Source organism: Apis cerana, linkage group LG6 (assembly GCF_029169275.1).
Source record: "Apis cerana isolate GH-2021 linkage group LG6, AcerK_1.0, whole genome shotgun sequence".
NCBI lineage: Eukaryota > Metazoa > Arthropoda > Insecta > Hymenoptera > Apidae > Apis > Apis cerana.
This window is the reverse complement of record NC_083857.1, coordinates 11,091,828-11,107,347: the sequence shown is the minus strand read 5'-3', so window position 1 is coordinate 11,107,347 and position 15,520 is coordinate 11,091,828. Positions and strand designations below refer to the sequence as shown.

At 38.9% G+C, this 15,520-nt stretch overlaps 1 protein-coding gene and 1 long non-coding RNA gene across 2 annotated transcripts in view; one reads left to right on the top strand and one right to left on the bottom strand.

Annotated features, from left to right (window-relative positions):
• Positions 1-8,250, bottom strand: part of LOC107994173 (homeotic protein spalt-major) — a 76,166-nt gene extending 67,916 nt beyond the window's left edge. The window contains exon 1 of the mRNA XM_062076341.1: positions 7,294-8,250. Within this exon, the coding sequence (XP_061932325.1) occupies positions 7,294-7,396 (103 nt within the window). The 5' untranslated portion in view covers positions 7,397-8,250. The remainder of the gene's footprint in view (positions 1-7,293) is intronic.
• A 108-nt stretch (positions 8,251-8,358) lies between these two features.
• The window catches only part of LOC133666264 (uncharacterized), a 42,383-nt gene continuing 35,221 nt past the window's right edge, over positions 8,359-15,520 (top strand). Inside the window, exon 1 of the long non-coding RNA XR_009830195.1 lies at positions 8,359-8,765. This is a non-coding gene — a long non-coding RNA (uncharacterized LOC133666264). The remainder of the gene's footprint in view (positions 8,766-15,520) is intronic.

Here is a 15,520-nt window from a genome sequence, read left to right as displayed (position 1 = left end):
TCTTATTAATGAAATTACAGTCTCTCATCGTTTCATTATCATCAAATTTCAATACCGATAAAATTTTCTGTATCGTCGCTCACAATAACACCGATAATAAATCAAATAAAAACTCACGTTAAACTCGAAATCTTACCAATTAGAAAATCATTGTTTCTATCGTGAATTAAGTTACAAATTTATAATACCAATAAATATCGACCTCGACGACATTGATAATAAAAATGAAAGAAGTTCGTAAAACGAAGTCGTAAATATGAGTCACAGGTGATAAAGAAGAAGAAGAAGAAGAAAAAAAAAAGTTCATCCCGAAAAATTTGTAATTTCTCAATTCAAACCGACACCAAAATAGTAGCTCGATTAACGATTTCGACAAATTCGAATTCGGTCCATAACACCGTAATTTCCAATTTTCTTTTTTTCTTTCTTCTTCTTTTTTTTTTTTTTTCCTTTTTTTCCGCCCGACGTCGAATCCGGTTTCGGTGTCGTCGTTCCATCAAATTCCTCGCGATATCCACCCCCTCCATCGCACAGTTTAGCATTACAAATACTGGAACCAGCTAGGGGCAAAAAATACGAGGATCCAGCAAAGCCTATCATCGCGCCATTCACCGGTGCGCTTCTTATCTGCGTTTCTTTTCGAACTGCGTGCCGCGTGAGATTCACGAGGGTTCCGTGAAATTTCACGCGAACGATTCCCTTTTTTTCTCTCTCCTTTCCTTTCCTTCCCTTTCCTTCTCCTCTCTTCTCTTCCCTCCTTTTTTTTATCCCCCTCTGCCCGCCCCCCTTCCGTCCTCCCTGCCCGCGCAGAATTCGATCTCAAAGGAATTTCACCGCTTCGTATGGTACACGTACGAGTAATCAATTAGCCGGTCGACTTTATCGAATAAAAATTCCTGGGGAAACTCTATTCACCGGCACCGGTACAGTTTCGATATTGCACGAGATTGTGACTCTCGTGGTTATATGTTAATCGTGTTCGTATGTGTGTACAATAGTATCGAAGCGAATAGTTTCGTAATAGATCGTGATACACGTTCAACAACAACGAGTGTGGATGCCACTGTGTGTGCACCAGTAGTATCTGAGAAACTGTTATTATTTAAAAACATTTTCTTTTCAGTTTTCTTGCTTTGATAATTGATAAGTAAGTATATGGTATGTTCACTTATGGTCGAGAAAAATTTTCTACGGGGTTTCAATAAAAAATTGGGTGGATGACAATTGTTGAACAATTGAAACTGAATGTGGAATTTGATCGCGGAAGTGAGATTAATCTGAGAAAATTAAATTCATTCTTTTTTTTAACTTATTATATTCTGTATTATTGTTATTATTATTATTATTGTAGGATCGTTTATTTGTTGTTAAAAAAATATTTTACTTCGGGGTTTTATATCTTTTGAAAAATAATTAAAGTTAATAGTCAGTTTAATTTTCTCTATCGAATATTAGGTCACATCAATTTTAACTGAAATATTTATTTTTAATGTAACGTTTTCTTGAAATTTTTTTAGTACATTGTTATCAATGACAGATAATGGAACGATTTTGAAATTACGATCACTGTTCAAATGGCTGTTATTCTAAAATGGCGAATGTTTAAATCGTCGTCGTTTCAACGGGGAGTGGAAAGTGACTTATGCCGTCGCAGCTAAACAGTTAACTTCAGGCTAAAATCCTTGTCGCCTTCTAATTTTATTAAAACTGATCGAAGCCTTTAAAAAAACTCGCGCAGTCTGCATTATCATTCTTCCAAAGCCTTTTACTTTCCTTGCTCTTGGACAAAAACTGTTTACGAGAAAGAGTAATACACTTTATCATCATTGGAAAATTAACAAAAGAAAAAGTGAAAGTAATTGCTTCGTAAATATTGTTCCCAACAATTGTTTCGTTCTTTTCGAAAAATCTGAACGCGTTAAAACGAAATGAAAAAAAAGAGCGAAAAGAAAAGTTGAAATTGTTTGAAGTTGGACAATACAATTAAAATGAATATGCAAAAAACCTATTTTGAAATTAAAATTATTTAAATGATTTCAAAATACTTTTCTATTAGAATTTAATCAATATATTCATACGTTGAAACAAATTGTGTTCCAGATTATTTCTTTCGATTTTTCGAAAATGAAAAAAATGAAGAATTATTTGTTTGCGAAACACGAAGAAGCTTCTTCTGATGACTTATGAAACCTTCAGCGTGAGAAATGCAAACAATCAGTTTGAAGAAATTCTCAACGAAGTATTATATGAGTTGCTATTATATTGATGTTTTAAAATTATAAAAGAAAATTCATATAAAGATCTTCGAATTAAATTTAAATTAATATAATATATAATAATAAAAATATATATATATATATATACACACACGCTATTTAATCATTTTGTATCATTTAAAAATATGTAAAATTATACAAAAAATTATATAAAATTATTTTACGAAAAAATAAATAAAAGTTAAATTAAAAGTTAATTATTTTTATAGAAAAATGAAAAGAATATTTATATTTTTCTGTTTTATTTATCAAATTCATTAATCCTTTCATAAAATGTGCAATAAAATTGATGAAATAATTGTATTCTGAATGAAAAATTCCAATTATAAAAGAATTATAGGAAAAATATTTTTTATTTATTAAATTTAAATTAGGTTAAAATTTATTTTAAATTTATTTAAATTTTAATTCATATTCGATTTGTAAAGAAATTTCCAGCTGAAACTTTTCCTACTCCAACTGCTCTCGTTTCATTTGCCATGCTCATTTGTTTATCCAGCCGGTATTTATTGTAACGAATGCAGAAAGAATTGGACGAAAAAAAAAAAATTGGCGTTAATTATGCTTCATAAAGAAGAGAAACCGGTATGAGAAATCCGTAAAATCATCGGGAGAAGTTAGATTGTTGTCCCGTGTAATATGAACTGAGCGTGAAACTAGTCAAAGTCTTCGGACCCCGCGAAAAGAATGAAAAGTTTACTTGCAAAAACTGAATAACGAACTAGTTGGAAATTACTTTTAAAGAATACGACAAAATTGAAGACACTAATTTCGATGAAACTCGGTAACAAATAACTTTCCATCCAGAAGAAATACGAAATCTAGTTGAAAAGTCGTGTCGAGACAATTGGAGAAAACTTTAAAGGGACGTGTTTCTTTTAATTAAAAGCGAATACCGTTTAAGAGTGAAATAAAAAAAGAAAAAAAAAAAATATTCGAAAAATTGTAATTGAAATCGTAGCCATTTCGACGGTTAACATTTTATTATCATCATTATTATATTATATCCGATTGAAATTAAAATTTGATTTATTATTATTAAATTTGCAACATGTAATTGGAATTTTCAGTTGTGCAAAAAAAAACCTCTCGTTTCGAAGTTCTGTAAAATGCTCTTAATGGAATTATTCCATTTATTCAAAACTTTCGCTAACACTAGATGTTATGCCAGATTAAAAAAATATCACCAGAGACCATCCTCCGTGTTAGCTAAAGAGCGTGTCGTTGTTATTCACGAACCCTCAACTTCTTCGTGACTGGAAAATTGCTCCTTAGGAGTCAAGGCCGCCTAAACTTCGCCAAATCCAAGGAGAACGCAAAACAGCCTAATAATTTCATCGAGTTGGCTGCAAATCTCCACGATTGTGCGAACGACCCATCTTTATTATTCGAAGCCTCGTTCGATGCGAGGAAATACGATGAACATCTATTATCGGGTGAAATACTACGGTATTAAAATAGCCTATGGAATAAGAATCGTACGATTTGAAAGAAAAGAAGAATATTTTATTATTCGAAAAGAACGTTTCTGATGGCTTCTAAGAAGTTCGCAATTTTATCGATAATGAATGAAGAATAGAGGTGAAACGAAACAAAGGAATTGAATCGATAATGTTATTGAACGTTGGAGTTAATTTGGACAGTGAAATTTATTTCTACTGTTTGACATAAATATTATCAGACATATGTTAATTTCATTTTTTTTTCTTCTTTTTTTTTCTTCTTCGTTTACACTGCTCGTTCAAGTCTTTTCTTTATTGTGTACGAAAATTGACGTGAGAAAAATTATCTTCTCTCAACAATATTCATATCCTTTTATCGATATTTAGTAAATTTTCTTCGTCGAAATCAACGAAGACGGACAATATTTAACAACAATTATAAATAAATCATATTATTTATCAATCTAACGCGTTAATTTAAGATTTTCATCGTAATTTTCGCTCAATCAACACTTGAACTATAGAATTAAGATGCGACTAACCATCAAAGGAAAAAGAACGCTCGAATCTCGCGGAAAATTTATATTGGAAATTTCGAATTGGAAATTATTTTCTTTGTAGAATGCTTCCCTTTGCCTTCGTAACACTATCACAATTAGAGCGTTCGAAAAACTAACCCTAAATAATCAGAAATTTACCGTGAAAAACGAGACGAAGTGAATATGAAGAGGCGATCAATACGAAGCTTACAAACAAAGAAAAGGAGGGTATTACAAATTTCACGGAGAAATTCTATCAAATAAATTCTACAAAATAATAATTCGAATCATTATTTATTTTCATCGTAATTGGAGCGTTCGATAAACTAACCTTAAATAATCAAAAATCTACCGTGAAGACAAGACAAAAATATAACATCGAGAAGAAGTTAATCTATTACGTCAAATGAAGAGAGGGAAAATTATAAGGATAACTTCAGAAAATCCACGTTTCGTTTCTTTCTAAAAATACGGGAACAATTAGGGAGAAAATTATTATATTCCTAAATCGACGATCCATTGCAAAAGAGAAGTTCTATTTGTTAAAAAATAAAAATAAAAATTAAGAATCTATTGAATATCAAAACAAAATAATTCGAATTTTCTTTAATTACAGCAATTATCTTTAGACAACAATGGAATCAATTATGAAAATGTGATAAATAAATTAAGAATTAAGAATCTATCAAACAACTTTCGAAACATCTTTATTTTCTTTAAGGAAAGTTGGAATTGGAGCAATAAAAGATCTAATGGAAACAATTCATATCGTAAAAAACAAAATAACTATCGCAACTAGGAAAACTATAAATTCTCATCAAATATCAAAACAAAGCAATTCGAATCTTCTTCATTATTCTACAAAAAAAAGCAATTTTCTTCAATCGCATTTAAATAAATTTTTCATTTCCTTCGAGAATCAATTTTCAATCAAAATCGACAACAATTTTCAATATCGAATCGCGATCGAATCAACAGAATCTCTATATCCGTCACGTAAAATAAATGTTCACCGAAAAATAATTCGATATCGATTCGTAAAAACTCGCTTTTTCTTATAAGTTATCCTGAACGATGTCGAAAAAAAGTTGTCGCATCCTGGTCAATGGTCCCCGATTTACCAACGAAAACGAGAATCCCACGCGTTAATCCCGCGCGCCTAATCGCACGCGTCTAATAACGCCCGCAGCGCGCGTGGACATAAGTGACAAGTGGCTTTAGCGCTCGTTGCGTTTTCGAGCGGGTCATCGCACCCGAGAAACGAGAAACCTGTCCTCGGCTCGCGTTTTCTCAACCCGGCGTCGCGCCACTGCACTTTGAAAAGGTGCCCCGCGTGGCGATCGACTTGGAAATCTTTGCCCGATATTTCCTACCCGAGCGGAAAAGTTCTTAGTTCTTAATCCGCCACCATTGTCCCCTTCGATCCCTCGCTCTTCGAGTGCGCGAAAAAAACGGAAATTTCTCCTTCCTCCTCGTCTCGGGGCGGCTCTGGCTCTGGCTCGATCGAAACCAGAGAAGAGACGATTTCTCGCGAATTTTGAAAGCGAGGACGAACCGGAACGATCGGTTCACGTGTCGCGACGCGAGAAATCCGACGGAGAGCTTCTGTGAAACGAGTTTCGATGACACTCGCGGTTGATTGCCGCCGACGGCTACCATTGCATTGCCTCCGTTTCGTTACCACTTCGTATTGCTCGTTTTATTCGAGGTAAAAATGGAAATTCGATGGGAATACTTGGTGATATATTTTTGTGCTATGGTATTAATTAAATTATACTGATAAACGTTATTTTTTCGTGCGAGTTGACATTTGGTATTTCGATGGACAATTTTTTGATTTTTTATTAGAAAAGTTTAACAGATACGACTAGTAGAATTTGGTGTTGGTTCTTATCTAAATCGAAGAATACGTAGAATTTGAGGAAGGTAATTTAAAAAGAAGGGACGTTTCGTCGGTAACTTTTTTTTTTGTGACGTCAATTGGATGATCTACCCGAATGTAAAATTCAGTACCTGATGGAAAATGTCTTGCTTATCCGGATGGAAGATCTTTTAGAAAGTTTTCAAGAGATCAAATGAATCTTAGATCAGGGGTGATAACAGAGAAAAATCTCGGATAAATATTATTGAACGGGGGAAGGGGGGGAGATACTCGAGAGTTATTATTGCAAAATAAATAATTTTTAACTCGTTTCGTGGAAAAATTCACTCGAGAAGAAAAAAAAACTGATGTTAATTTAAAAGTATCGACGTAAAAGAAATTTTTTTTCACTTAGGTTGAGAAAAGAAAAAAACAAAAAGAAAACATGTAACAAACATTACAAAGTTTTCACTAGACACTAGTTACTAGTAAAGATCAAGCATTCAAACACATTTGAAACGTTTGTTCAGCCTTCAGAAATTCTAAAACTATCTAAAATTCACAAAAATTATAAAATCTCTTCGATTAATAATGAATCAAACTCTGGACGGATAACACTAAACACTAAAACATCGATGCTATGAATTTTCAATTTTTAAAATTTCCAAACGAACTTTGAACGCGCCACATGTCGTTCAGAAGAAGCCTTACAACATCGAAACTGTTCATATACTCGTATAATCATTTATTCTGTCACTTTCAATCGCGAAAAAAAAACAAAAAAAAAAAATACAAACGTTCTTCATGACACATCTCTCTAACCGGTAACAGATCTCACAATGATTCCAAAAGAGGTACAGATAAAATCGATTCTACTTTCGTAGAATTCGATTCACTGTTAATTTCGCCTATTACGCGGCAACATACGGTGAAATTAACGAGAAACGGCTCGACACTACTCGAGAAGAAGTGTACTCGACCGGCCCTTTTTCTCGCCTAACCTAACTCACAAGAGCACACTGGAAGCGGGCGCGATAGAGAGAGCGCGCGCACACACCCGTAATTTCTCTTCCCTTTCTTTCCCTGGCTTTTCTTTCCATTTCTTTTCTTTTCTTTTCTTTCTTTTTTTCCTTTTACTTCCCTACGAATTTCGCACCGATGGTGTTTGCACTTACGGGTTACGTTCACGTTTCCAACGGGATTGATCAGCAGTGGGCCCTGGACAAGATCCTCCTCGAGGTGGGCACGGCTCGGTCGGGCTTGCTTTCTCCGTGACATCCCTTCTTGCCTGTTGATCTCTGTCGATTGTTGGCGATCGGTGATCCGGTTTGCCGGGGGAGGGTTTGCGTGTGTATCGGGGGGCAGGTAAAAAAAAAAAAATCTCGCTCAGACGGTCCGACGCGCGATCGGTCCACGCCACGGCGAGGACCTCGTCGGTTCCGCACTCGGCGATTCCGGTCGCGGTTTAACCGAATCACTGGTTCTGTAGTACTTCACCATCGACACTGTCAGGGAGCCACACCTCCCCGCGCGCGCTAATCCACTTCCTGAACGATCCCATGCGGAAGAAACGCGGCGGTTTCAACTTGGCCAGTAATAACACACTCGAGCCATCATCATCCCGGAAACACCGCGGGCACTTACAATAAATCTCTCTTTCGAGTTTCTCCGAAAACGGCACGTGGGACGCGACTCTCTTTCTGTTCCACACTATTTCGTGTCACACACTGAACTTTTTTTCCTTCCTTTTCCTTTCTTTATACCCGTGTACCATCCACGATACACACACCGGCTGTGTGTGCGCACGTGTACCACCGAGCGACTCTGTCCGTCTGTCCACGCGGGACACCGCGTCCGTGCGTGCGTGCGTGCGTGCGTGCGTGGGTGCGTTCGTTCGTTCGTTCGTGCCTGGCTGCCTGGTCGAGTAGTACGTAGTTGCCTGGCTGCGTGCGTACGTGCGTGCGTGCGTGCGTGCGTGCGTGCGTGGCCTACGTACGTGTGCGAACCTGTGTATATATATATATATATATATATGTATATATATATATATATGTGTGTGTGTTTATGGTTCTATATCTCGCGCGAAATCCGCGGCTCTGGTGCCTCGAGTCGGCCGGACGACGGACGGACCAGCTCTGGGCCTGACGTCGCGGCGCCCCTCTCCTGCGCTGACCGTCGCGCCCTGGTGGGGGGCGGAGGGGAGAGGCCTGCGCGCGCTTTCCTCCCCACCACGGCGGCGACCGCCGCCCCCACCACCGCCCCGAGCCCTCTCCAACGCGGCCGCCGCTCGCCAGGGGTGGGATCAAGTTCAATGTGTACTCATGAATCTGAATCAATTCGATAAGTATAGTGGCCGAAAAAAAGTATTCGTACACCGTGAAGCGTTCGACTTCCGTTGCTATTCAGCTTACGTATATATGTGATGGTAAATTAATCGCTTCTTGCCTCGGAACGTGGGAACTTGATGCAGCCTATGCGGGACGACGCGTTTAACTATGAAAATACTAATTCCGAAAGTTTCTCTCTCCTGCTGGACTACGACTACCAACCGAACAGGCCAGACCAGGCCAGGCCAAACCAAGCCAAGCCAGGCCAGGCCAGGCCGTCTATCCACCGTGAATCGCGCGCTCTACTTCGCGGAATCGAGGTAATTTTATATGTGCTGTATACAAGCGTATTTGTTTTAACGATTTCGTTACCATCTCCGGCTTCGCTGCCGCCATTTGTTCGTCGGCCACCACCGTTATTACGGCATAACGAGCGGCATTCGGTGGGGAATGAAACGCTTTGGACGCTATCAGAAGGGGGGAAATCGGACTGAGAAATCTATGAGGTTATTGGGAGGACTCGCGTCTCGCTGTTCCATCGGTATCATAAGTAAGGATGAAACTCGAGATCGAGAAGTATGTATTTAAATAATTGTAATATGAGGATATAAACTTCCTTACGATCCTATTGTTTGAGATAATGAATACATAAAGATCGTAAGTTGACGAATTTCCAAGGGATGAATCTATCTGACACTAAAAATTCACTTCATCTTCGTCCCTCCGCGTATTTAGATAGTTCTACGTGTATCTAATTTCCTCGAACATCTATTTTTCTTCAACTCGTGTTAAAAATTAAATTCACAGTCAGAACAATCTTCTAAACGTCACAACATCATCGGTATCTCGGCCTTGGATGAAAAATTTTCATATATACAACTAGAAGCTTAGTGGCAAGTGGTTAAGAATTCATTGTCAGACGTATCGACGCGTATATAAACCCACACCAATACAACAACAAGAAGAGACTGTGAACAATTTTCTCGTATCATCGATCTGAAGCACCGATCGTACACGTTCATTACTTATCGACAGTTTTCGTTAAGTGCAGCGGGAGGCCGAAGGAAAAGCGAGAGAATTTCCGCGTGACGGGTTCGGATGATTTTCTGCTTCAGCTTCGGTTGTGTTTCTGTAACTCCCCACTCAAGCCCGGTGGCGGCCGGTTCCCCTTCCGGCGTGTGTTCCCCCACCACGCGGTCGGCTGCGCGGGGCGTGGCCTGCGTCAGACGAGACCCCGCCCCCTTATGCATTATTATAGCGAGCCACTCGTGTCTCTATGATTTTATATGCCGCGTGAATATTCCACGGCTTCCCCACCGCGCGTGCCGATTGTATTCTCGTCGCGCTGACGCGGTTTTTATAGCAACGCCGGGGAAACGTTGCGAGCTTACCGGCGTTCGAAGCGACGTCGGCCTTTCCGCGATCCGCTTTCGTTCGGCATTATCGGACGCGGACGGAAGTATTGATGTTTTGCTTACGTTTCACCCGTTGCTTCGCGTTACCTTTCGCCGGGAAACCCTAACCTTGGAAATTGACCGATCACTTATGCAATCACGTTATGTTTATTTTATAAACACTTGTAATGGATGTTTTTTTTTTATGAACGTGCTTTTTAAAATTATCTTTTTGCTAATTCGATTAATCTTTCGTCATATGGGGTCTTTGATGAGCAAAGAAATAAATGATTTGAAAATGAGAATTAAACGGGTAATATTTAGAAAGTAGCGTGATATATGAGATAATTCGAGGAGATGTGGATCTTATTACTCAGATAAATTAGTATTTTTTTTTAAATTGGGAAACAATAATTTAGATATGATTTTCTCTAAACGTTTCATTCGCACAAAAATTAATTATCATTAATGTGCATTATTTATTACCAAATCTGATTTTCCAATCTATCTATCAACTTTTAAGTATCACGATACAAATAAAAATATACACCTATATCACTTTCGCAATAAACGATCCTCATCACGATTCCATTTGCCTAATGACAAAAACTTAACAACCGAGAGAAAGAAAGAGAGAGAGAGAGAGAAGGTTTTTAACAGAGCCGATACCAAAAGTCCACAATCGTTCCGTTCGAATCCGAATTTCCGTAGCTGCCGGACACCAGAGGCCCTGGCGAGTACATTCAACCCTTAACGCTCGTTCCTAAAAAAGCCGACTCGCCCCTCACCAGAGGCTCGGCCCATTCTGGCCTCGTCTTTAAGGTGTCAGCGCGCTTTAATCTTCGAAAGCCCCCCTCCTCCCCCTGACTCCCTTTTACCCGGCTCCGTTCCGCTTTGAAGGCGGCCGGTTATACTCTATCATGCGATCCCGGAGGGGGAGAACAGGTGGATCGTAGGAGTATCGACGATTCGAAGAAGGAAGAGGGCGGGTGTAAGGCGAGAAGGTCCAAGCGAAGATCCGCTGGTTGCGTGCACTTTTATCGTTGAAAAGTATATACACGTTCCATCCTCCCTTTCTCGTTGTGTGCGTCGATCCTTCCGCTGCACCTTGAATCCTGGTGTGGTGGCGGTGCCCGGCCTCACGGAGGGAGCAATCGGGGGTTTCTTTGGGGGTTTTGTGCGATTCAAGCTTCTTTGCGGCGACGATGCTCCGGGATCTTTGAGCCGAGCGTTCCGTGGCTACGAGATATTCGGTCATAGAGAGTCGATGATAAAATGATGAACGGGATGGTTGGTTATGCGATGGTGGAAAATTCGGTCGAGCTTCGAAAAGATGCAAGGGTTGAAGGAACTTGAAATGTCTTACGTAGAATGTTTCGAGCGTAGTTGTTTCGATGAAATTTGACGAGATGATATGTCTACGTAGTAATTTTTTTATTATAGTTGGAAAGTTCGCGATAGATAGGTATGATACATTTATGTTTCTCTGCGAAGGAAAGAATCGATCGAATTGTCTTTAAAAAATAAGGAACGAGGTGGAAAATTATAGCTCGTAGAATCGAACGTAAAAAGTTAAATTTCCTTAAACGGTTCTACCTTCTCTTTCGCTTCTTTTTATCTACGATTTGCAGCGAGTTAAGCCTGATTGCGTGACTTAAATTCAAATGTGTAAAAGTTAATTCTTTAACGCTATAGTATATTCTAATAAGAAGAGAGTGCGTGTTTGTAAATAATTATTTTACGATACGGTTAAGATTAATACCACATTATATTATATTATTGCACTATAATTTCGTGGATTTCACAATGTATATTTTATATTACAATGAATACGATTCTATGTTTAGAAATAAGACATTTTTAGAAGTATAATCGTTCATCCGCAATGGCATTTTAATATAGTATACAACATTATGATGTCATAACGAGATCTATTCTTTTATACTACGTCTATTGATTTCTATTATCCGATATCTATTCATTTATCTTCTTTTTTCATTACTAATTCTATATGCAATTATATACGCAATTCTTTCTTTTCTCGAAACAGCATATCAAAAGAGCGATTATCTTTTCATTTTATTCAAAAGTTTGCATCAAATATCATTTTTTCCCCTCTCAAAATTTTCTCAAAATACTCGTTTATATGTATATATACGAGTATGTATAGAAACAAAGAACGATCCGTTCCTCCAAAATTCGAAGCCCAATTCTTATTCAAAGCTCGAAAGGAGAGCAACACACGCGGAAACCGCCACGAGCCAGTTCACAAAACGCACATTTTGGCATACAAATGTAGCCGGTGTATTTGTATGCGCATTGTGAGACGTAAAATTCAGGTGAGGACGCGTTAAACGAACGACAAACACACCCCCACCGAACACGGTTAAAGCATTAACACTCGGACGCCATTTCTTTTGTTTAGGATCGGTTTACGGCCCGTAATTTTTGCGCAACCACGAGGGAACCTGCAGCTTGCAGGTACAAAAATGGGGGAAAGGGTGGCCGGAATAGGCGCCGGCGCTAGATTTTGACACCTGCAGTGCTGAGTTTCTTAACCTTCGCCTACCTGTTCCACGTGTCTTTCCCAAACATCACCTTTCTTTTTCCTTCAACTTCCCCTGCAAATAAATAATTTGGTACACGGTATTGAAGTTTTTCTCGCCTCGAATTCTATGGAGGGACAGAAAGTTGATTTGAAAGAAGATAGACCTACGGTCACGGTGCGTTTACATTTTGACTTTATTGCGAATGTTCTTTGTAAAGGGAAACTTTATTTAGAAACTTCGTTCAGAATTGTAGTTCTTAAATCGTTAGCTATGGAATTAATGGTCAGGAGTGTGCAAGTGAAATCTTTTAATTGAAATTTTTCGTTAAAATCGACTATTAGGATTTTTCATTCTTGTGAAAAATAGTGTATAATATAAATATGATACTAATAAAAAATAGTATATAACGATAATATATTTTTAGAATATAAGTGAACAAGTATATAAAATTAATGTTAAATAAAATTTATATCCTAAGAAACAGGTGTACGAATTCGTAAAATTGAAAAAAGCTATATGCTTTACAATTATTTTACTCGAGAGAGTAATTTTAAATATTGGATAAAAATTGGAAAGAAAATCACGGTTCACACGAATCTCTCATCTTCGGTTTGAAACCGACTCTGACGAGAGTCTGTTTTTGTTTACTGTTTCAGATACGATTTGTAAAACAATAGCGTATGAACTTTCGTTTTATCCTTTCTAAACATTTCAGCAAGTTGTTAAAGGACCGCAGAAAACCCGCTGCAGCAGGTGGCGGGTCTCTGCCTAGGGTGTTAACACCCCTCGGAGGGGCGGAGGCCCGGCAAATCGACCTCGTTTAGATTGCGCTGCATTCAATTAGGCCGCTGGATAAAGAGTCGTGCTTTCACGGACAATCTTCCGTCCTCTCCTCCTTTCTTCCATTCGTTTCGATTGTTCATTCGCTTCTGCGAGGATGCCCGTTTCGCTTTGTTCGAGAAACAATATTTTCACGTTCAATCGTGTCGTCAAACTCTCTTCTTTTAGGCCCTTGATTTGTCGATCGAAAGGATGTGATAATAGAAATTTATTTGACTTTTGCTCTATATTTCGTAAGATATTTAACGCTTTTCTCTGAGTTTGAATTTCAATATCATATTTGTAATACAGATTTTCATAATAAAAATGATAAATATTCAGTATACGTTGAGCAATACACGAATCATCTAAAATTAAGAATTTTTTTAAATAGTGATTCACGAATCAATGGTTCAAATATATTTAATCCTATATTATATTTTAACATTCGGGTAACAAATGATGCAATATCAAACGGTAAATATATATCCGAATAAATAACCCGAACTAATAATGCTTTTCCTTTTGAAAGAATAATTTCATCTAATTTAATTAATGATCGTCTGCAAAATACCAATTTATCTCGGAAAACGAGTATATTCGATCAACAGATCCATACTACTGCCATATCTAAAATTAAATTTCCGTAAAAACAAAAAAATAATCTCTAATTAAATCAATATTCAAAGAAAGCAATTCAATTTCTCTCCACTATTCTCCCCATATGCAATGATAATCTCTCTCCCCAATCCCCGCGATAAATATAAACCCTCCTGAAATTTTCCAGATTTGATAAATTAATCCAGCTCATTTTCCATTTAAAACTAACTTAATCCACAAACTGCTGGAAACTCGTTCGAAATTAGAGCGAATACAATGCCCCCTGCCGCGGGGAACGAAACCGATGCAACGTTTGAGGTCAATTTCAACCTATGAGCGACAAAAAAAGAAAAAGAAAAAGGAACAACCCCCTGTTGCAAAGAACGAGAAGAATGGAGGTTTTGCATCGCGAGCCGTGGCGATGCAGCGCGAGGTTGGAATGGATCAAGAATCGGCGATCAACAAAAGACGAGACGCCGGTTCACGACACGGCGGAACGAGGCGAAAGTCTCGAATAAATTAGCCCTTCGTTCTACGTAGCCGTAGAATCGGGGGCCCGGTAGCCCTTTCGGACCCCTTCGAGACGAGATCTCGACGCCGATGGGGTTACAGCAGGTCGAAGTCTCACGGCCTGGTCCCTTCGAATTCCGAATTGGTAGAAACGGGCGAGTTTGGGGGAGAGAGAGAGAGAGAGAGAGAGGGCAGAGGGGGAGAGCGCACGGGTTTATGGTGGCCGCGTTCCCTTATACACCAAAAGAATAGATATGACGTATTCATGAGGATGGTGGCGCGCGGGGTTTGTCAGGCAGATGGCGCAGCGATAGCGGCGCGTCGGATACCCCCGAAGAAAAACACGAAATAGTTGCGGCTCGCTCGAGGCGAGACCGGACCTGTTTTCTATCACCTTTCTTCGCGTCCAACTCCCCCCTCCCCCTCCTCCCTGCGCCCCCTCCGCCCCGCAATAAAATCCGATTTGACGTCAATTTATCTACGGATATTTCAGCGACCAAGGCGGCCCCCTTTTCTTCTTTCTTCTCCTCTTCCTTCCTAGCGGGGAGCGGGGAGCGTTGCGCATGAATTTCGCTCCGGCAACCGGCTCCGAGGGGCTCCCCCTCTTTTTGCCCAGGGACTTGCGTCGCTAATAAGATCGTGCAGTTACCGATCTGGATCGTTAGGGATCGAGATATTGAGAATCGGATTTATTGGTTGTTTCTTCCTCCTCCCTCGTCGCGGGGAAATGGGCGCCGGTATACTCGCCGGGCTCGCCTCCGACTCGAGAATGTTAACGTTCTTCCCGATGGTCGGATATTAATTTTTGCATTCTACAAATTGTAGATTTTTCTTTTCTCTTTTTTCTTTCTTTTCGGGCAGGGAAGAGAGCGAGTTCGAGGTTCAGTTCTTATTTGATATAGGGAAACTGGGCTTTTTGTTTTTCCAATCAATAAACATCGCGAAAGAATTGCCAAATCGGGTACAGGAAAAATATTAATTTTTATCGTGATATGTAATGTGCGCTCCATACACGGGCTCGTAATAATTTAAAGTTTCAAATGGGATAATAATTCTGAGAAATTTTAATGGATACCCTATATGGATTCCACAATCACGAGATTTCAGACGAGATAATAATTCTTAGAAATTTTAATAACTTCCTAATGATCGAACGAGGTTTGCCTCGTTGCTTCCATAAATGTCCCAACACTTGCGAACGGG